The sequence below is a fragment of the Episyrphus balteatus genome, chromosome X, assembly GCF_945859705.1.
Source record: "Episyrphus balteatus chromosome X, idEpiBalt1.1, whole genome shotgun sequence".
Taxonomy (NCBI): Eukaryota; Metazoa; Arthropoda; class Insecta; order Diptera; family Syrphidae; genus Episyrphus; species Episyrphus balteatus.
In genome coordinates, this window is record NC_079138.1 from 1,592,367 (window position 1) to 1,616,924 (window position 24,558).

Below are 24,558 nucleotides of genomic sequence, written 5' to 3' on the forward strand. Positions count from 1 at the left end.
TGCAGTTAAGCTTTAAAAGCCTTATGTAAAATTGTAAGAAAAGGCTATATTTTGAAAGTCCATAACTATTTTTAGCCGCATTCATGTTTAAAGAATATGCGACCATCATGTTCAAAGATTAATATCCTGATTCCTCCCATTACATTGTCGCAATTTGTGACAGTCACAAAAATTCTTAAAGTCTATGGAGCAGGTCACAAATCAAAAGAATAAATTCTTTTTGTGACTCTTACGAGTTGTGTCTGTGGGAGAGAATTCTTTTTCCCTTCATAAATTAAATATAAAGAAACTTTTCAAGCACAAAAATAATAAGCTTTTCAGTCAAAACATCAAATAAGTTGTTTTTGTTCTTTCTTCGCATAATTTCTTACAATTTTTACAATGTTTTTTTTTTCAATTTTTAATAGAACCCATATCGAAAGGAAATTTAATTTTCTACTGAAGGTACAATTTTTACAAATTCAGCTTGCTTTTCAATATCTTCTTATTTAGAAAATCTCAAGTTTTCGATATTTCATATGCTTTTTAAGGCAGTTGTGTAATTGTTTAAGGTACCTTAAAGTTTTTCATATATCAAAGGGTAGGGACCACGCCCCCTGAGTACAATTTTTTTATTTTAAAAATGCATCCATTGGATAAGACCAGCTTCATAATATTAGAGGAGAATTCAGCGAACATTTTTAATTTTCGATTTATGCAATAACAGCTATTTATTAAAAACATCTGTTCAAATTGAGGTAGGTAGTCATTTAAGACAAAGTCTGAAGATTAAAGAACCATTCTACTTTCTACATTGAGGAAAAAAAAAACAGGTTAAAATAAACGAAAACCAACAGTTTTTCGGAATGTATTTTCTTTGAAGACGATAAATTTTAAAATCATAGTAATAACAAAGTTAGTTTTAAACTTAAAAGTTGTTAGTACAGAAATCGGTTTTCGGCTTTACCGGTTTTTTCCCTTTCGGTTAAACTTTCTGGTTTTAAACCGGGTCAAAAAACCGGTTTTCGTTTTTTTTTTTACTTGATATGGCAATCAAAAAAAAAAAAGTCGGAAGGGCAAATAAACAAAAAACAAAAACAACGGTTGACCGAAGCAAATAAACCGGTCGGTTTTTCGGAGACGATTTTTTATGAGAATTGCTTTTTGTATGACTTATGTATTAAAACAATTCTTGAGCAACGAAAAGTAAAAAAAAAAAAAAACATTTCTTAAATAGAAAAATTAAGAAAAAAAAGGGACCTTAAATTTAATCTGGCCCTGGGTTTTTTTTTAACACCAACAAATGTTAACAACAACTCCAATTGGAAAAAAAAAATAAAGAAACGAAAAATATAAGAACTATATAAAAAAAATATGTATTATTTTTTAAACACTTTTTTACCTAGGTATTACTTTTTTCATAAAACAGAAACTTTTTTTGGGCAGAAATTCTCAAGAATGGGAAATTTTTTTCTCTCTCGCGGCCATCTTTTTGTGAAAAACTACATAATTTCAGTTAAAAAAGTTGAAAAAAGTAGAAATATTTCTGTTTTAGGCAGTACCCAAACAGACCTATTTTGTACGTACGTGAATGTTTTACTTGCGATTTATTAGAAGTATCTTTCATCGAAAGAGAAAAGATTTAACCCTATTTGAATGAAAAAAACCGTACTTATTTTTAATGTGCAATTCTTCAACCATTTGAGAATCTGAGTTCTATTAGGATTTCAGTGGTGATAGTAAAACACACCTTAATTCTGCATATTTTAGCACACTTACATCTCCAACCAAAAAAAGATTGTTAATACGTTTTCATTTCGGTTTCAACCCTGTGTAAACCCTTATGCAGGATTTACACGACTGACAAAGTTGCCAGTATTTCGGAAAACAAAATGGCAACATAATCAAAGAAACATTTTTTTATGTTCATGCATTTACACGAGTTCATTATATTGCCAACATTTAATTTAAATAGGCATTTATAAATTCAGTCCACCTCCACAGACAAGATAAATTACAGATGTTTTGTTTAGATTTGACGTTTAAAAAATGGCAATTTTTCAATAAAGAATGACCAAGTTCATTTTTATTTTCTAAAATGGCATAATTTGAAAAATAGGAGCCAGCACAGTGTTTACACATAGAGCCATATTAATGGCAACATTTTATGCCAAATAGGCACGATCATGAAAAGTTTTCGTGGGAGATTTTTGAGTCTTTCAACTTTTATTGAAGAATAATTTTAAAAAACAAATAATTTTTAATGATTTTTTCCTCCTTTGAACAGTGTTGCCAGAGCCGGCTACCTATCTATCGCCAAACAGAATCCTTGAACTTTTAACTCGCTCCTTAAAATGAAGAGTATGGTTGACCAATAATTCAATTTTAACTAAATCTTAGAAGAATCAAATCAAAAAAATTATGCAGAATAACTCTATTACATTAATTAATAGGAATGACAAAACTGTATGGAATTTAGTAAAGGTGTTTGGGCCATATTCATCACGGAGAAGAAAGACCACATAAAATTGAGCCGATCCCACTCTAAATTAAGCTAATTTCTGCATGGTTTTTTTTTTTTGGTAAGATGACTTCCGTCTTAAATTAAGGTCATAAATCACATTAATTTCTTGAATGCGCAAATAAGATGATCTCCACCTTAATTTAAGCGGCAGATCATCTTATTTTTATGTGGAAACATTTTAATAGAAACAAAAAAGAACTGGCAGCCTCTGGGGATCGAACCTACAACTGTTGGGTCACTAGACAGTGCCTTACCATCGTGCTATCTCACTGTTGGAAATAAGTATGATAAACAGCAACTAAAGCTAAAGTGTGACTATAATTTTAAAATTTTTATTTTAAGATGAAAATTCACATTAAAATAAGATGAAATTCACATTCACATTATTTTAAGCGGATATCACCTTATTTTAAGGTGTTTAAATTTAATGTGCGCATCATATTATTTTAAGGTGCACTTTTTTTCTCCGTGAGACGCTGTCTAAATTACTACTAACAAAAGCCTTGTTCCATTGGAGGTGGTAGTTTACTCATGAGTAGATCTAGTACTACAAATAACACACGATGTTCTACTCGAGGAGATACGAAATTGTAGTTGTTGTAGTAGATTTCTACTCACGAGTAAACTACCACCTCCAATGAAACAGGGCTAAAGACTGGAGTTCTAAGATAAACTTAAATAAACCGTAGTATAAAAACGACTATGAATTTGCCCCTATTTGTTTACTTTACCAAAGCCAAGTGTATCGAAAAAACTACTATCGTATCGACTTTTTCAACCCAGAACTAACCCTGTTCCTTTGAGAGGTGGCCGAGTACTACTATCGTACTTCAATTTCACTACATTTTTTCTAAATTCTTTCAATACCTGGTACATAAAAAACATCATAACTCCAACCCTGACAATTGGGTGAGCGAGAGCGAAAAAAACACAACCAACAAAAAAATCCACTCTACCTGCTCTGATAAACTCAAACGAAACGAGGACTCCATTTTAAATCAAATCAGATGTAATTTAGATACCGTATAGAACGGTCAGGAAGCACCACGTCGTGTTCGTTTGTCGCGTGCATCTTTATAATATGAAAAAGGAATCATAACAAAAAAAAATTTGTGTGTGTGCTCCACCTTTATCTATCTCTCATGATCACAATTTGTGTTTTTTTGTTTTTTTTCAAATTTGCATCTTGTGTTTTGAAATTTAAAAACAATTTAATTTTAAAACAAGCAAAAACACACCATACACTTAAAAAACTTTCGCGTGCCTAGCTGTCTGCTCTGCTGGTGTGTAGTGTAAATGGTTTCCGGAAGAACAAAAAGAAAAAACAAATTAGGTAAAATTCACACTGAAAAGAACTTTACCACAAAAAGCAAGTTAAAAAAGGCGACGAGGACAACGATAGAAAAGAAGTTATATCAAGGGAATTAAAAAACGATTTTCTGCTGTGAAAAAAAAGTGAAACAACTAATTGTTTATAAGTTTTTAGTGTAAAATAAATGAACAAATCAAATAAAGTTATTTCAAATTGCTTTTAATATATTTTTCAATTTGAAGGGCCAAATTTTTACTTGATTTTTTTTTTTCTTTTTTTGAAATAAAACAAAAGAAAACGTAGGAAGAAGAAATACAAAAAAAAAAAGGTACTTCTTCGTGTTTCTTCGATTCGTTCTTCGTCTTCGTTATAATATTTTAGATGGATTCTGGCGTGTCAATGCGTGTGTGTTCTGTTAATGTATTTGTGCATACGAGTCGAGTAATCTATAATTCCACACAATAAATTGTTTATAATTTTTGTTAGCAATCAAAACAAACAAACAAAAAAATTACTAATACAAAATAAAAATACTCAAAACAAATTGAAAAAAAAAAAAACGGTTAGAATTTGTCTGATAAATTAGTTCTTCATATATATAATCAATTCTACATTGTCGCAGTCGCTGATAAAATATACTCTTCTCTTTCTTATTTGTTTCGTTCAGTTTTTTTGTTGAATATTTGTGATTGTGAGTGAATTTTTTATTCGTCCTTTGTGTCTACTACATCACTTAACTAATATTTCTTCGTCTTCGGTGTCATCATCATCTCACATCGTTAAGTTGGAGTTTTTTTTTTTTATTTTCTTCTTCGCAACAAACTAAAATAATAAATAAATAAAGAAAAAGTGTTGTTGTTTCTCTTGCGCTCTGTTTCTTGTTCTTCTTCTTTTTTTGTGTCCATTTTTATTTTCATTAGTGTGTGTGTTTTATAATTGTCCACCTTCAATCGGCTCAACTCGGCTTCGTTGAAATTTGAAGTTGCTTAAGCTGCTCCTCTTGCTTTATACCGGAACGACGACAAACGGGAGAAACGTTCAGTTTTTTTTTTTTGTTTTGTATTTATATTTTCGTATATGTATGCAGATGTATGGTGTTTGCATGTGTAAATACAAATACTTATTGGAAATCTGTAATTCTTGTTGTTTATTCCATTTTTTATAAACGTCGTCATCGTCATCCACCGACAATTGTCGTCTTGTCGGTTTCTTGTGTAAAATTGTGGATAAAAGAAATGAACCAATAAACAAAAAAAAAAAAACATAAGAAAAGCGACAATAAAACAAAAAAACAAAGTAAAAAAAAAAAAAAAACTTGATTTTTGGATGAACGAAAAACGAAACCATTCCGGAGACGAAGAGAAAGAAATTGTAAATATATTTTTTTTTTTGTTGTAATTTGCTCCTTTTGGTGGTGCTCTCTGAAATTTCTCATTCATTCCACGACATGAAGAAGAACTAAACAAATTTACTGTTTTCATATAAACAGCAATCAATTTTTTGGAATAAACAAGGTAGAGTACCTATTTTCTTAACTTGTATTGAAATTAAATACATAAAACAATTAAAAAAAAAAAGGAGAATTTTTAGAATTTTTTACCTTTCTTGCTTTGCTAACCAATCGAATCGACCCATTCATTTATATTTTATTCTTTCATCATGTTTGCTGTGTATAAATTCTCTCTATCGCTTTTTGCTGTGTAGAGTGTGTCGTTGCCATCATAGACGACGTATTCGCCGCCGCCACCGCCACCCGCTCAAACTCAATGATGGTGGTGGATGGTTGATGGAGATGGTTGATGGTATTTTTATGGGGATTTCTTTGGATGATTTGAATGTGTTTGTGTTAAGTTTTGGTGCGTGCGCTCCACATAAAAAAATTAAATGCACTTAATTTCTTCTGCTTTTTTTAACAAAAAAAAATATATCAAAACTGGATTTTTCTTCTTTACATTTGATTTCTTGTTTTTTTTTTTTCATGGTGTGTTGGGGAATTCTCTCTTTTGGCTACTTTAGTTTGGAATGGATACGAAAAAATTCCTTTGAAAAATAAAAAAAAAAAAAAACTATCTTTTCTTATACGAAAGGTACCTACAAACTCGTAATTTTTATGTATAACAATATAATATTTTCGAATATAAACAACTAAAATGTTAGTATAGTTAAGTTAGTTGTGTCTTTTAAAAAAAAATTATTATATTGGTCTTATTTTTGGGGAATTTTTGATTTTATTTATACCTTATTCATTGAACAAAAAAAGATATACCTTTATGTTAAAAAAAGGTAAGAGATATATTATGTACATTATTTACATATATATTTATGTGTATACCTTGATGGTTAAGAAAAGCACAACATAATTGACGATAACACAGGAATACATAATATTTTAACGATACTGTGTTGGTTGGCTCGGTGCAGCTTTTTTTTTTTTTTTGTTTTTGCAGAAAAAAGCAAAAGGTAGAAAATATGGAGGCGATAAATAATGAACAAAAACCCAACACACCAATGAATGAATAAAAAGAAATAACATACAAAAAAAAAAAAAAAATCTTTAAAAAAATCCAATGTGACAAAGTTAAAAACAGATTTATGAAAATAACAAAAAAAAAAGGAAGAACATATCCAAAAAAAAAAAAATAGGTATACCTATCAAAGTAAATTCGATTAATTTATTCGGGAAGACATTTCAGCAAAGTATAGGTTCGGTCCAGCAAACCGGTTGCTCTTCGATGTCTTTTTTGAATCTGAATAAATCTTCGTTGAACATTGAAGATTTTAAATGCCTGCTAATATCCTTAGAAAATCATTTCTTGTGTTTTGATTATATTTTGAACTTAATAAATATTTTTTACTTTATTACTGATCAAAACAATGCCTAGTTATTGTCAATATAGTAGGGGAGAGTGGGGCATATTTGAACACTTTTTGCTTTCGCAACTCCTTGAACGAACTATATCGTCCCGTTTCTGCTTGAACCTCGTAAGTACATTTTTGTTTAAGATTTTTTTTTCTGTTAAAATTTTCTCTAGAACTTAAAAAAAGAATAGATACAAAGGTTTTAGTTTAGAAACATCTCAATCAATATGTCATAAACATAACTTGATTTCCTTTTGTTCAATTCATAATTTTAATTTTTAGAAAAATGTATATTTCTTTTAAGAACAGAACAAAATTTGCTATGTAGATACGTGGTTCACGCAGAAACGGGACGATATGTTCGTTTTCTTGATCTTGAAAGTTTAGGGTAAGCTGGGGTACATTTGACACAGGGGCACATTTGACTCTGCGTTTTTCGGTATGATCGTGTCCTTAAAGTTTGGATGCAGAAAGAAGCTTAGTTTGATTTTGAAATTTCGCAGTCTTTCTTCAACTCTTCGCGGAGTACCACGTGTTTTCTGTATTTTTGATCTATTTTTTGACCACCGGTATGTAAGCGATTATTGAACCTAATAAAAACGTTTTTTTTTTTTATTGTGAATTAATACTTTGATAGCACTATGCGTTTAAAGTTTAGTAAATTAAAGTCAGATTTGTGTTAAAAAGTATTAGTTATTGACAAAAAAAAGAAAAACACTTATGAAGCTCCTTCGTGGCACCTTTGACTTTGGCAATGGGGGCACAATTTTACGTTGATTTTTTGGAATTACATATTAAATAAATTATTTAAAAATATATCGACATCGATTAACTGTGTCCCCTAGAATCAAAAACAATCTATTCCACTTTTTGTGAAAAATGAGTTAGAAACGCAGTTTATCTCAATTTTTCAGCCTCTTTCTTTTAGTGTGGTTGAGCACTTTCAAAGTCAACTTGTTCCAGAGTTATACTTTATAGAAATATTACAGTTTGAATCAAAACGAATATATTCCACATTCTTCACATTTTTTGAGAATCAAAACAACACTATTCCTGATATAAAGCAAAATATTTCTTTTGCTAGGTTTCAAAAGAAAACTATTCCTATGCATGACTTTCAAAACACTTCTATTCCAAAATTAATTATTAAATATTTTCGGAACGCGTTGGGTGACAGAAGTTGTTTTTTTAATAAAGTGGGAAAAAGTGCTTCGGAACGTTTTTTTTTTTAAATAACTCAATAAAAGAAAAAGTGGAATAGATTGTTTTTGATTCTAGGGGACACAATTTTGATTTAAGTGGACGGATTTTTTAGTGTAACTTATGTTTTTTTTTTTTTGTTTTTTGTTCTTTTTTTTAGAAAATGAATTTATTGGTTTATCGTTTTCGTTATATTGCTTAGTAAATTGTTTAAAATCAAAAATTTATTTTTTTTCTATTCAAAAAACAGAGGAGCTAGATCCGTTTATAGTTTGAAAAATTTAATACTCACGATGTTGGGTTTAATCCACTATTGTCAAATGTACCTCTTTTAAAGTCAAATGGACACTTTTGACGAAATGACTTTTTTTTTTAAACATTATGTTTTTAAATGTTGAAATATCGTAAAACAAAAAAATTACTGTTAGTATAATCTTGAATATTCAATGAATCAAATTCAAAAACAATATTGGAATACATTCACAGTTTTGAAAAATGCAGACTTTTAAAAACTAATTGTTTCTCCCCTATCACAATTTAGAAGTTCAAGTGACCTCAACTGCAAAGCGTTTCGCCCAGGAACGACATTGGGCTCATCAGTTAAATCTGTCGTATATGATGAGCCCACTGTCTTACCTGGGCGATACGCTTTGCAGTTGAGGTCACTTGAACTTTAAAATTGAATTATATTCAATCGCTCCACTTAAATAAAAATAATTTTTATCATTATTATTTTTTCTTCTTTATTATAGTTATCACATTTATTAGTTGAAAAGAAAAACAAAAAACAAGCAAAAATTCATACCATTTATGCTTCTCAGAGTAAAATAGATTTATTTTGTGATCAACCTATATTTCGTAGGCGTAAAGCAAAATTGCAAAATTGTTGTAAGTCACAAAAAGCTTATTTTACATAGGACGACTTTTAAGTTTCAAACTGGTTTAAACAAAGCGATATTTTTTCAGAAGGCTACTTACCTGTGTTTATTGTTCTATGTCCCATTAAATTATATTATCTGCTGAAAAGAAATTTTTTTTAGACAAAAACGCTTTTCAAATTCGAAAAGAGCACTCTCAAGTTAGTAAAACTGCATCATTATCTCATTTTCGATAAAAAATTTAGAACAATTTTGCTTTACGCCGATGATTTCTAGACATTAAATGCAAATGTTAAGAAAGCGGATGTTCTTCATGTACCTGGAGCGTTAATTGGTGCAGGCAAGGCAGCTTGAGTTTAATTTCTATACTCCTTAAGCGGTATATAATCGAGTTCTCATCGAGATCAGTCTAGTAGAACTTGAAAAATTCAGGCATTTTTTTAAATCTTCAATAATCAAAAACTACCCCAACGACATAAGATGTTGAATAAATATTTAACATTAATATATGTATTTATTCAAAAATTCAACGTGATTTAGTTTAAAACATATAAACTCTTAACAATAATTGTATTGCGTTTTGCAATCACGCACCAAATTTTGTTTAAACTCTTACAACTAAAAAACTGAAATAATGCAAAACCAATATAAAAATCACCTTTCACCTATAAATCTCAAAGTCAGGTGAGATAACCAAGGAAAGTCATTGACGTTTATGGATATGGTGTTGGCTACTTCTAAAAAAGATTGATAAACTAAAATTGTATATGCAGTATTCAAATGTGCCCCGTGTTCAAAAGTGCCCCACTTTCCCCTATACCTACCTAGATTGATTTTGAATAAAACTAAGATTAAGATTCACTAGATTTATTGTTTGTTAAAAAAAACTAGGTAAACATGCATACCTAGAATGTGTAATATCATTGCAAAAAAACAAAGTAGATAGGTACACTACCGGTCAATGGAATAGGTTCATTTTGTAAACAAGCAAAGATGGAAACAATTCCGCTAGAGACAGAAATCGACACCAATTTTTAAATAACAATAAATAATAATTATTAGGTAGCAGTGGAATATTTACACACAAAAATTGGTCGAATTCAACTAAACTAAACTCGGGACCAGACCTATCTTTCTATATGTGTTTGGATCCGCTGAATCCGAATTTCAAGTTCGTATGTTTTTGGACCCGCTGAATCCGAATTTCAAGTCCGTTCGGCCCGGTCACCCTCCAGTTTGACCATGTTTGATTAGAATACAATGTTCAGAGTACCTACTTATTTAACTTTAAAGACCTTTAGACTTAAGATTTTCAACCAGTAGTCAGCTTGTTTATAAGTAGTCAACTACATATAAAAAAGCTGCTGTTTATTTTGAAATGATGATAAGTTCGTGACTTTTATCGTGTAAAATATTTCGCGTAGCTGTAAGATTGGATATTGATGGAATAGAAACTTCATATTTTGAAGGCAGGTGCGGCTTTCCCTAGATAACAAATTCAGTAATAATAAGCGAGTTTAAAAAAATGGACAAATCAGGTTTTAAAAATAAATGATTTAATGTAAAGAAACATAATTTTGTATATACCTCGCAAATTTATCATATAAAAAGTCGATACGAACTGCATATTATTATAACTGGTAACACAAGTTTGATACCTATACTCAGTGGTCTTGAAGACGCGGCAGGTTTCACAAAATTGTATCCCTAAAGTAGTGATGCAAATTTGTTCGAAATGATTTTAGGATTCAAAAATTGTAGATTTCATAATCGTATCTAATCTTTTTTTTTTAAGTTTATTTAATTTTTTCTTAAAGTTTATTTTATTAATTTTTTTTTAAACAGAGGATACGATTTTTTTTATGTCGTTGGTTCTGGGTCACGCTAAAGAGTGGTTAGAACTTATGAATCTGTCGATTAAATAATTATTACACATTTTTTTTTCTTAGGAACAAATCGTCGGTTCACAACCAATCCTCACTAACTGCAATTTTCACTTAAAATTTACTAATAAGACCAACTGATTTATTTTAAATGTTTCTAATTGTAAAAAATATCCGCTTTGCATTTAAAAATTCACCATTTTGCAATTTTGCATACTAAAATTCATATGTACGAGCAGTTAAACCTCAATATCTCGAATTAGCTTGTTTATGTAGTAAGTGAATTTTAGTTTTCAACCGACGAAATAAAACGAATATAAAATTGCTTATCTTCTTTTTTAATTTCTGAAAAACAATTACAAATTTTTTTTTTTATTTCAAAATAATTTTAATTTTTTAAAAGAATTGATTCAACAAATACAATACCTAATATATTTTATGCAATCTAGTGACTAAGAACTTACATTTAAATTAAAAAAAAAAAAACTTAAATGCCCAAAATTAATTTTTTTTACTAAAATTTTGAATTTTGAAATTGAATTTCTCAAAAACTATTTACTCAATCAACTTCAATCAAACATCAAATTCAAGAATAATATGTATTTAAAATATCAGATGACAGTTTTAATTACTACTCATTTTATTTGGGAAGGGACGAACTGGTTTGAGGTGATTTTCCATATTTTGGAAAGATTTACCTTGATGTTTCGTGGTCAAATATGACCACCGTCAGAACAGTTTCACTCTTGATAAACAAGTAACACCTCGCAATATAAACATAGTCTTCCTACTCTCCGTACCTTAAACTTGTTGTCAAAGATCGGGAATTGCTTCGCTGTAAATTTTGAGTAAGGATCAGAGTTTTAAAATTAAAATAATTGAAAAATCCAATAAGAAAAGTCTAAACATAAAACTACTGGAAACATAATAGAATTTTTAAGATACTCGTAAATAAAAAAAAACCTTTTTTCAATGTTAACCCATTAAATAAAATCAATATCATCGATAGATACCATTTTACTTTTATAATTAAGTCATTTTCTTCTTATATCGCCATATAAGTTAAGTGAACCTATTTTATTGGCCCACCGATAAAGTTTTTTCTTGGACCATTTAATAAATTGTATAAATTTATTGTTTTAATAGTTTTGAATCTGTTTTTTTTTTGTATATATAAATAAGTCAGAAAAAGAACTATTCTTGAATATGCATCAGTGAAAATGGACAATATTATTAAGTCTGCATAGTAAGATTCAAAGATAACTCTTACCATGATATTATTCGCAAATAGAAAGAGAACGCATAAGTTGCTTTAGTTTTGGCCAACATAAAATGGAATTGAATTTAATTAGATTTTAAAATTGTCCCTGGAATTGTTGATAAGACTTTATGAATGTTATACAATCATTAAAAATATTCATTGCTATTCTGCCCATAATCTCGTAAAGGCCCTAACTACTTTTTTCCTATTTCTGAGTTATAGAGGGAAACACTTAATTCATTACCGTAATTTGCATATAATAATGAAAAAATATATAAAAATATTTGGAATTTTCTGACTTATTTAAGACCTAGGCTAAAAAAATAAATGGGAATAAGTCATAGACAATGACCAAGTACGCAAAAAAGTTAAAATCGAAAATTTTTTAGTTAGAGCCTTAACGAGATTATGGGCAGTATAATGGTTGTACAGTTAAGGTGGTAGCTTCCTTTGGATGATTTAAAATGACATAGGGTCCTTAGTATATGTAAGCTTTTGGAATAACTTCTGGGATGCGGTGTCATACAACAAAATATTTTACATCTGCTAAATTGGGCTTTGCTTTTTTTGTATATACCTACATATTTTAAAAGACTTCAATTCAATCCTTAATTATCTAATAATCTTATATACTATAAAAGTAAGAAGTAGAATTTTCCTTTAGCATAACCCCAAAATGCATTTACATAAGAAAAAAAAAAAAACGCAAAATTTTTAATCAAAACTATTTTTATACAATTTCAGGAACTGCAGTTGCTGATGAGAAAAAATAAAAGATAGCAAACAGAGAAATCAGTTACGATGAATATTGTTTATTTATTCAAATCTAAATATTCAACATGAATTAACAATTATATATTATTATATATATCAGCAATTGAATAACGAAAATAGAAAAAAGCATAAAACTATGTCCAAAAAAAATGCTACAAATTTGACCAAGATGATAACAAAGAATAATGATATGTTTGGTGGTAGTTCAAAGCGCCTACCCCAATCTGCAAGAACATCTCCCCTGCGGTCACTAGCAGCTGAAACATCATCATCATCAACAACAACAGCAACTCCCCAACTGCTACGTAGAACGGAACAGAAATCTCAATATTTATTATCTAGGACATTTTTATCACCACCACCATCTTTTCCACCAACACCAACACAAACAAAAGCACCAGTAATAACAAAAATATTCCCTTTAACTACATCCACATTACCACGCATTGCTGTTAATACAACAATAACTAGTAAATCGATATCGGAACCGCTACCATCACGAATTGTGTCATCGTCACCAACGGTAATGGAAGGCGTAGGCGATAGATCAACAGAGCAAATATCATCAACGATTTTATCAGGAAGAACAAAGTTATTACAGCAGTATTCGCGCCACCGCCAGATACAACAACAGCAATACCATCACCTCCACCATCATCATCATCATACACCACAGTTTCGTTTTCGCATTTTACCTGGACTCAAAGCCACGTCGTTTTTTACCATTTTGACATTAGTATGCTTAGAAACGGTGCTCTTGTCAACAGTATCGAATTGTGCCAAGACATTCTACATGCATTGGAATACATCAAATAGCATGTAAGTAACTTTTTCCAATCTAAATATCTACTCGTATGTATGTAAGTTAATTTTGACATGTATGGATCGGCATTTTTCAATTTTGATTTATTTTTTTTTTTTACAAATTTTAAGAAAAAACAAGCTAGTGAAAGTAGGTTCAATTCGTACCTGCAAGGCTAAAATTGCTTTAGGGTGTTTCGACCCCCAATTCCCCTCCCCAGAGTCCGGACCACAAATATATTGTGTTCTCATCCGGAATTGGAAGAAGGATAAAATTGATATTGTGTCTTATGCCCCTCCTAAGGTTTCGGACCACTAAAATATTGTATAGTCATTAGAAGCAAAGTTTCCTATCTCAAAATCTGGCGTTTTTCAGAAAGGCAATTTGAAATATTTGTACTATTAAAAAACTAATTTTCGTCTAGAGTTTATGCGAGGAGCTAAAAGTTGTAGAACAAATAAAATTTATTTTTTGGTCCTCTATCGAATGGTAAAAATAATTTTTTTTAAATACTTAAAAAACAAAAAAAATATTCAGACTTGTGTCGTTTCGCATAAAAATAATTCCTATTCTTGTGTTTTTTTTATCAGCAATGCTTGAAAAAATTTCGTTTTGTATCTTAATGAGAACAATAATTTTCATTATTAACAGGGATGGTACCTTAAATGCAAAACAACATTATGTCCTCACGCCTTCAATTTAAGAAGTATTTTAATGAAAGTTTGTTGTTTTGTGATTTTTTCGGTATATTTAAATCAAAATCGCTAAATTTTGAGGTAGGACACATTGCTTCTGAAGCGACGATACGTACAAAGTTTCAGTTCGATACGATTATTGGAAGTAGGCTAAAATTGATTTGGGGCGTTTCAACCCCCCAATGCCCCTTCCCAGGGTCCGGACCACTAAAATATTGTGTTGCCGTCCGAACTACATACATCTATAAAGTTTCAGTTAGATACGATATGGAAAATAAATTAAACCATTTAAAAAGTGATTTGTTTTAAATATTATTTTATTCTTAAAGAAATCATATCATAGTCTGATCAAAACAGAGTTCTGACCCGGAAAAAAAACGCGTAGAGCTTAGTTGAATTGAAAAAAAACATCGATTAAAGAAAATTTCAAAAGCCCTCAAAAATCCCATAAAAAGTTATTCAAGTTTTTGTGTCGAAAATATTGGTATTTCCAACATAATTATAACGGAGGAATATTTGGAAGATTTTTAGGTTTTATAATTCCTTATAAAATTAAATGCACTACTGGGTCGCACGAACTTGCTCTTGTATACTCACCTTTATTATTATACAAACCGTCTGCGTCTATACATTAATTTTTTCCATTAGCGATTTTGAGGAAGAGCCGACATCAGTGGAAAATGTATCATATTTTTACCATCCGTATTTTTTGAGGAAAACTAAAAACAGTAGAATTACTTGTAACAACTAACAGAGTCTCTCAAAATAAGAGTCCCTAAAATTAATATTAAGTATTCGCCCTCCGCTTATTTCCCATATAAAATACCAGTTGAAATAGTCTAAATGCTATATTGCTCATTTACTTGAAAACTGTTATAAATTATAATTCAAAAATCACGAAATTTGAATGAGCACTAGATTTGCTTTCGAAACTAGCTTTTTACATACAAAAATCGATATTAAATTTATAACTAGTTTCCTGAAAAAAACAGTTTTTTTGAGTTATGTCAGTGTTCAAGTAAATGAGGGCTATATAAATATAAATATGTATATATTAAAGTGGTCCTTATATTGGACATGCAGTTAAATAGCCGCCATCCGGTTGTGAATACTGAGAAAAAAGGCTCTATTTTTTTTAGATTTTTATTTTTTGTGAAATTTTCATGTAAATCGTCATTTCCTTTGATTTTTTTAAGGTAATTTTCTTATTTTATATGAGGTGTTTTTCTTTTTTAACTCTGAGTAGAGCACCGAGCAGAGTCTGAGCTCATCGAGTTCGGTTTGAGCAGAGTAAGCTCAGAGCTTTTGGAATTAATAAAGAAACAAACCTGATCACGGAACTATCACATATAACAAAACAAAAGACAAGCTGACGAAAATTTGTCAAATTAAATTAAGTAATTTAATTTTATTTTCAGTGGGAGAACAACTAGCTTCTGCTACCATTTCAAAAGTTTTGATTTTTTTTTTCTCGTGTCATCTCATTCATGACATGAACAAAATAAATGAAACTGACCGCGGTCAGTTTTTTACTCCGTCTACTCCATCAATTTTTCCTGAGCTCGTAGATCGCGCTCTGACCACCGTCTGATCGAAAAAATAAACAAAAGTTGAGCGCTCACATATATGTCTGAGTTAAAATTTTTTGAAATTATAAAAGATTTGACTGAAGAAATATGAATTTTTAATGATCAGTTTCTTTATGGTAAGATATGCCAAACTCACTTAAATATAGATATCTCAGATAAGTAAAGAGATATTGAGAAGATTGAAACTGAATTTAAAAGAAAAAAAAATAATTTCTTTTATAAACCCCCACAAGTTAAGTTGAAAAAGTTTAAATTACACCAAAATATTGCTTCGGAAACAGCAAACAAAATGGGTTTTCGAGATTTTCTAACGGGATTATCTAAAAAACGTGTCGTGCTAGGCCAATTTTGACTTTGGATTCGGAAACAGCACATAAAAATCCTGGCCTTGCAGACCAGTGTTATGAAAATAATAGTTATTCTACATTCATGGACAGTATTTTCGAATGAATTTATATTAAAATTGCCAAAAAAAAATCTATTTATTAACTGGAAATTTTTCTGAATGTAGCGTAAGTTACCATGGAATTGCCCAACTAATACGTATTGTATAGTGTTTTAATGTTTTAATATGAATAAGAAATTATTCCCAGCGTAAACGCAATTAAAGTGCTTAAAACAAATTCTGATGCATATCAGTGCTCGAGTACCCATTCTTGCTGTTCCTCCTATGCAGTAAGTTGGTGCAATTCCTTTCAAAGTCTCAGTTTATCTGTAGTCAACTATCCTTCTTTGAGTATAAATAATGATCGTTCGTCATATTTGGTAGCGGGGTCTGACTTCATAATCTAGCTAACTGTTTATAGTTTTTGGTTCAATCTAATTTCATAGTTTGATACAAATTACAGCTAAACTTCATGTTTATAGATCTTTATTTGGTAGAATAAACTTCAATTGTTACGACTGCTATGTCCCACTGTGCCAAAGGTATAGACTTGAACAATTTAAAACACTAGGGAGGTGTCTGCTCCTATTTTTTCGTGTTGTCTAAGGTTATTGACTTACGCCCATTTGATACGTTAAAAAATAGAGGTTTGTTGGTGTCCTGTGTTTATGTCGTTGTAGCTGCAGCCGTCATCATCATCATCATCACCTCGCATCTTCGTCATTTGCTTTCACAATAATGTTGGTGCATCAGTTGATGAAGCGACCTGTGTTGGTGGAGGGATACAAATTTATATGGGATGCTTGGTTTAGGTTAGGATTTGAACTGGAAATGACACAAAGAGGACCCGAGTCCTTTTTAAGGTGTTATGTGTATTATATTTTCATAGTGCATCAGGAAAGGAAAAGCAGAGGAAAAAAAAAACCAACACGTATGAATACTCAAATAAAATACATATCATAAGGATTTTCTTATGCAATATTGTGTAGTAAGGAAAACCTACCTGTCTACTTTTTTTTTTTTGTTTTTTTTTTTGTTATATATAATGTGATGAGCATCAATAGAATAAAATTTACAAACAAAAATAAATACATGTCTACCATTAGTAACAGGCGGCCGGCGCGCCGCGACGGTAATAGTCTGGAGGCGATGAAAATTTGTTTTAAATAAATTTCCTAACAATAAAATAGCAGTTTAACATAGTTAAAGCATTTACTGGGGATACATTTCAGAAATAATAATAAGTACCTGGGTGACCGAGCTTTGCTCGGTATCCTTAAATGTTATAAATTTCAGTGAAAAAAGTCAAATGTAAACAGCAATTTTTTGGAGTGGGTTTGAGTTTGCAATGACCAGGGTTACAGGAATCTGCATTATCGAAAATGCTTACAGCAATGAGATCCCTTTTTGTTCAATTAATTTACGGGTCAGAAAGTTTTGGATGGTGAATATAAAGTTAATCTTTTTTTCAAGTTTAGCCTTGTCGGCAAAGCTTAGTATGAAGAAATATTATTTTTATCCCTATCTCTGTTTTATTCTGTATCAGTGGATGCTTTACTCCTTTCTTTTTTTTTACTTATATAGGGTGTCCCAAAAGTAATGGATCAAACAAAATATGCTGATTGGGGAACTTAAGGGCTCTCAGAATTTGGAACTTGTTCCTCCCAAATCCTTACGGTTTTCAATTTAATGCAATTCTTGTGAAATTTCGAAAAATCCCTACCTGACAACAGTATTTTGATTCCTGCGCCCATTATTGATATTTGTTTTTTTTTTTATAATTCTTTTACGAAAACATTGCCCAATAATTAGGAACAATTAATTAATCAAAATATTTTTTATTCCATACGCCATTTCGCTGCAAATTAACTAACAGTTTCAAGTTTTATAAAAAATCTATTTCTAACTTTTATTTGCAACCAACACCGCAAAAAAAAACTTACGGTGTGAAAATGGTTTATTATTTTAAAAAGTTGCCCTGTTATTGTAGTTTTCAAAAAAGTATAAAAGTTTCCTAAATTGCAGTTAGATCGCAAAATATTACAATTTGAATTCAACAAAACAGGGTTTTTCAGGACAAAAAACAACCAACTGAAAAACCCTGTTTTGTTGAATTCAATTCGTAATATTTTGGGATCTAACTGCAACTTTGGAAACTTTTATACTTTTTTGAAAACTACAATAACAGGGCAACTTTTTAAAATAATAAACCATTCTCACACCGTAAAATTGTTTTTGCGGTGTTGGTCGGAAATAAAAGTTAGAAATAGATTTTTTATAAAACTTGCAACTGTTAGTTAATTTTTTGATTAATTAATTGTTCCTAATTATTTGGCAATGTTTTCGTAAAAGAATTTTAATAAACAAAAATCAGTAATGGGCGCAGAAAGCAGAATACTGTTCCCAAGTAGGGATTTTTCGAAAATTCACAAGAATTGCATTAAATCGAAAACCGTAAGGATTTGGGATGAACAAGTTACCAAATTCTGAGAGCCCTTAAGTTCCCCAATCAGCATATTTCGTTTGAATCATTACTTTTGGGACACCCTGTATATTATAAGATTGACATTAGGTCAATGGTGTTGCTTTTTGTGAGTTATTTTATTCTTATACGTTGACAATAGTCGCATTAAAACGAAAAAAAAAACGTAAAACAAAGATAATTAGTGATACCAAATCAACAAATTACTTAAAAGTTTCAATACATGATCAAAAAAGTCATGATCTAAAAAATTTTGTTTAGTTATTGTAACAAAAAGAAAAAGAACAATGCGTAAAACATGCAACCATCCCTCAAAATTTTATTGAAATCGTTGAATCTGTCTCTGCGAAAACAAGACTAATATAAGAGAAAATACTTCCAAAATGTTGTATTTGCCTAGAGGACCAAACCCTCAAAATTTCATCGAAATCTTTAAAGTTGTTACCAAAAAAATTCTATGGTAAAAAAGTGGGCGTGGCAGTGGGTGGATTTTTCCAAAAACACTTCCAAAACTTTTAACTCCCTTAGATAAACAAACCGTGAAAATTTCATCGAAATCGTTAGAGCCGTTCCCGAAAAAACTTATATGTTAAAAAAGTGGGCGTGGAAGTGGGCGGATTTTTCAAAAAAAAAAACTTCCAAAACTTTTTGTTTTCTTAGATGAACAAACCCTGAAAATTTCATCGAAATCGTTAGAGCCGTTTCCGAAAAAACTTATATGTTAAAAAAGTGGGCGTGGCAGTGGGCGGATTTTTCAAAAAAAACTTCCAAAACTTTTTACTCGCTTATTTAAACAAACCTTGTTTTCTTAGATGAACAAACCCTGAAAATTTCACCGAAATCGTTAGAGCCGTTCCCGAAAAAACTTATATGTTAAAAAAGTGGGCGTGGCAGTGGGCGGATTTTTCCAAAAATACTTCCAAAACTTTTAACTCGCTTAGATGAACTAACCCTGAAAATTTCATCGAAATCGTTAGAGCCGTTTCCGAGATCCCAATTTTATATATATTTATATATATATATATATATATATAAACAATTTTAGCTCGTTTAAAGTTATAAGATAATAGGCTAAGAGTTTTGTTTGTATATTTGTTTAAATATTCGATAACATTTCTCAAAAAATATTTTAATTTTCTGTCTGCAAGCCGCGTTTTTCAAGTTCCAACTAGAGGTGAAGGCTTATAGAAAAAAACAAAAATATTTTGGGATATTTTAAACATGTGATAAATGATTTAAATGTATTTTGTGGGTCCCGGAAGTCCGTCTGTCTGTCAGTCTCTCTGTCTGTATACGAAGCTACAACCTAAACGGATGGACTAATTAATGTCAAACTTGGTATGTGGCGTTATTTGGCGACTCTACAGACGGGTTTTTGGAATTAATTTGTTTTGGGCCAAAAATAATGGCAGGTACTACCGATTTTAGTAAAGTTGAATTTTCTCAAAAACGCTTCCAACGCTTTTGTTAACGGTACCTGTCATAGAAATCCGATCTTCTCCGAAACTACCAATTCAATTTCAACGAAAATTTTGTAAAAAAGCATTTTTAATTTATGTAAGTCAAAAATAAAATTTCGAAAAAAAATAATTTTTCGATTTTTTCGAAAACCGTACATTGAATTTTTTTTTAATTTGGGTTTTAGATGTAGATTAGTGATTTTAAAAAATGGCATACCAATTTTATTTTAAACATTTTTTTTACTAAAAAATTATTTGTAAAAAATTAGTTTTTTTAAAAACGGCTCTAACGGTTTTGAAATTTTAATTGCATACATGTTTTGGAGGGCAATTTGATTTCAGATGTTGTTTTATTCCTTTGAAAAACTATTTTTATATGTTTTTATAATTTTTTTTTATATACGTACCTAGAATAATTACATTTACTAAATTCCTATATAAAAAGTCCTACAAATTCTAGCAACTTGAACCCTAAGAGCAATTTTAATCTGAAATTAAAACCGATTAAAACAATCCGCCGCGAAAACTATTAGTTTGGGCCCTTTTTAATGTATCATTTCGCCTCATGTTGTCTCGATAAGGGTCAGATTTATCAGTGCGAACGCTGCATTATTTAACCCTTGAAAACAAATAATGCAAGTGTTAGTTTTCCAGTACAGGACTACTACTTATTTGAGTTGTCAAAAATCTCTGCAAAACTATTTAATTGGATATCACCTTTTCCTATACACAAATACAAAACCGACTTCCATGAATTAAAACTGGGTTTTATGGTTTTTCTCATAGTTTCTATAGCTAGAACTGAACGAAATTGAAATGGGACCATACTGCAGGCACCAATACAAAAATAATTATCAAAATTGGTTCACTCAGTCCAAAGTTATGGAGTAACAAACATTAAAAAAAAATAAATACAGACGAATTGAATATCTCCACCTTTTTGGAAGTCGGTAAAAACACTAGATCGTCCATAATTTGGTAAAGATGTTTCGTTTTTTTTTGTTTTCAAATTAAGTTAACCCCTTGTAACCCAACATCGTAATTTACGCAGTAAAAAAAAAAGTTTAAATAATTTATTTTTGTATATAAATGCAAAAATTCAAACAAAAAGCTATCTAATATTTATTTTTAGTCGCATTCCTAAAATCCAAAAATAAAACCCCGTTAGTTTATGCACGAAAAATATTTTTTCTGAATTTCGTAGTTTTTACATAAATTTGCTTGTTTTCCAAAAAAGCCAAACTTTCAACATTAACTGCCAATTAAAAACTATTGGTGCTATTTATTAAAAATATGGCGCATTATTTCGATAAAGCAATTCTTAAAGATTATGTAAGAAGCTTTAAAAGACTAAAAATATGTTTTTCACAGCTTTTGGGCGATCTTTTTCGGTTTGTTACAGAAATGTCACATGGGGCTACAAGGGGTTAACGTTGAGCAGATTAAATTTTATGTTGTGTTTTCCCTCAGTGTAACACTGACGGTTTATGAGTTTTTCGCAAAAAAAGTTGTTCCGCCCGACGCGTCGGCTGCACAATGTGGTTTTCATGCGCGTCCACTAGCAGTATAGTGTATAGTTCAATCTAGCGTCTTTAAGGGCTTTCTAAAGTAAAAATATCTACCCATTTTGGACTCAAAAACTCCTTATTTTTTAAAGGAGAATGCCCAAAAAAAAAAAAACCAGCATCGATACGAATGAGACCTATACATGGCTTGAAAGGGCATCAAAAGGAGATAACGAATATGAATTTTGCTATGAACTTGCTATGACGATTCTTATTTTTAACCTATAAAGTGTTTTTTAGGCCAAAACTTTTTTCAGGGAAGTCCGATTGTCCTAGACCTTCAATATAACAACCAAGTTCCATCTCTTACAGTATTCGAACAACTTGTTTATCATAAGCTGCAGCGATGCTGGAGTATTGGCAAACGGAACTATTTCATCTGCGAAAAGCAGAGCTATGATAGTAACTCCAGCATAATCTACACCTTCTGGTAATGCTTTTGTAATGACTTCAATAAATAGTGCGAATATACTTGGACATAGGCACATCCCAACTTAACTAAAATAAATTTTTTCCATCTCAAACTGCTGCCTTGGTTTCCATGTATGAATTCTGTAGTACCCTTCCAATCTTAAGCGTCATTCTCAATCTAAACAACTATATACATTAATGCAGTTCGATCAATTGTACCGAAGGTGGGTTGGAAAACTTGGAAGTATTTTAGTATCATCATTAAATTTCTGAAAATTTCACTTTCATTTTTTCTTATTGTTGGCCAACTTGCGTGTAATTACCCAGTTATAAATAAGCGCACAACTGATGGGCCTGAGTGAAATGTATTATTTGGACTAAAGGTTACAAACATTTTTTTTTATGAATTTGATTCAAAAATATGATATTGTTCCACAAGTTAGAGTTTCAATATGATTTATTACAGCTATTAAAATATGAAATTTAAGAATGATGTGAATCCTTTTTTATGTAGTATATCGCTGTTAATTTGTTTCGAGGCGCAAAATAAATCAGAACAGAAACGTATCTGGAATGAGATATATAATAAAATGCATATTTAAATATGTTGTTTGCTTCTTTAGAAATAAAATCCTTTATGATAATAAGTTTGTTCGTATAATACGTATGCATCTTTAAACCTATGCGTGAGAAAGCTCAAGTTTTTTTTTTTTTTTCTTTTTAGTTCTTTTTTTTTTTATTAAAATGCGTGACATATTTCTCATTCAACGAGTGAACACTCTACTACCGGCAAGTTTAAACTCTGTGATCAGGGATGTTACTCTAAATTCCTTACCCCGAACTCTCAAGAAGCCATCAGATGTTCAGAAAAGGTTTCCCCATTCTTTTTTTTGCTTATGCTTCGCCTTCCTTGTTTCAAAATTCTTTTAACCTAAACATTCCTATATGGGATTAAGGTTTAGTATGAGAGAAGCTTTTGCGTAAAAGCAACCTCCACCATTATAACTCCTATTCTATATACTAGTGCAACCCTAGAATAATGAGACTCCGACAACTATGTGTGTATGTAAAAAAACTAAAATCCCGCTTCCTCGCCTTCTTATAGGTTCTTCATAGTTTTTTTTTTTTTTTTTTTTTATGACTGGAAGGACGCCTAAAGATGATGATGTTCTTCTTTGAAATTTCAATTTTTCACTCATCGGCCACTGTTATTTTTATAGAATTTTTCACAGGGAAACAAAATAAGGCACACTAATGGGATGAAACCTATGTTTTTCTCTTAACGTTGCGTTGTCGTTGTGTCCTATACACGGCGGTATTTTTTTTTTTTTTTTTTTTTTAATAAAGTTGTTGATATTGTGCCCAACTACCCCCATGTACTTTCTTCATTTCAACCAATCTAGATGGATGAAAAGCGGCATAAAGAATAGCAACGCAAAGCGGTTTTCCTCTCCCCGTAGTATGGAAATATTTGTGCTGGTAATGTTGGTAGTGGCAATCTCTGTTAAGTGTGAGTATTTGCGCTTCAGGTGCGTATATAGGTTTCGTTCAGGGGTGAGTGATTTCTTCTTTTTTTTCAAGTTTCGAATTAGGTTAAAAATGTTGTTTTATTAAAAGGAAATCGTTAAAATGAATCAGAAAGAAAAATTACATATCAATTGCAGACTTAAAGCTAATGGAATAAAAAAAAAAGAAGTTGTAGTCTACAGTGGTTCACTCTTGAAGAATTTCATCTATGACCCAGATTTCCATTATGAAACCATCAAACGTCAAATTTTTTTTGCTGAATCCTGATTAATGAGTATTTTTGTAATTGTCAATCGAATAATGATTACACTAGTCTCACTTACTTTTTTAGGGTTACCAGGGCCTTAGGCCTCAGCCAACAAGATTCTCAAGTCAGCTCTTTTCTTAGCTAGCTGCTTGCAGTTTCGCAGGACAATTTGATTAAGATCCTCTTCCACTTGCTTGCGCCACCGAACGCCAAGAATGGCAATAAAAAAAAATTGACTTAATTAGGAAAAGAAGTTATTAGAAATCAACGCCCCAGACATCCCATCCCATACGATTTTTTTTCTTATCTCGACCCAACTTACACATTCCTCCTGAATCACCCTGTATAAGGACACCTTAGTTGATCGAGAGAGGGATTTGTTGATCAATGGCAATGGTTTTGATTTCAACGTTGATGATTTTGTCTGTGTTTATAGTGGAGCTAAGGTAAATGATGTACTTTACTAACTCGATGTCCTGGCTTGCCAGGTTGATGTCGCTTTGCACTGTCTAAAACCTTTTTTTACATCAAAGTTTTCGTTGAAATCTTTGTTGACCCTGACGGAGCAGCGTGCAGTCTCTAACGTCATCCTGCACAGGCGGACGAGCTTGAGGGGGATGCCAGGGTTGTTCTTTTACAACAATTCGTTGAATCCGAGTAACCAATGTGGACCTTCGGCAAAAACTAAGAAAACTTGGAAACGGCAAAAAAGGGCCTACAAAATT

General features: G+C 30.9%; 1 protein-coding gene across 1 annotated transcript in view; it reads left to right on the forward strand.

The window, feature by feature from the left end:
• Window positions 1-4,094: 4,094 nt before the first annotated feature.
• The window catches only part of LOC129920596 (putative uncharacterized protein DDB_G0282499), a 31,374-nt gene continuing 10,910 nt past the window's right edge, over window positions 4,095-24,558 (forward strand). The window contains exons 1-2 of the mRNA XM_056001977.1: window positions 4,095-5,329; window positions 12,641-13,489. Of these exons, the coding sequence (XP_055857952.1) occupies window positions 12,840-13,489 (650 nt within the window). The 5' untranslated portion in view covers window positions 4,095-5,329; window positions 12,641-12,839. The remainder of the gene's footprint in view (window positions 5,330-12,640; window positions 13,490-24,558) is intronic.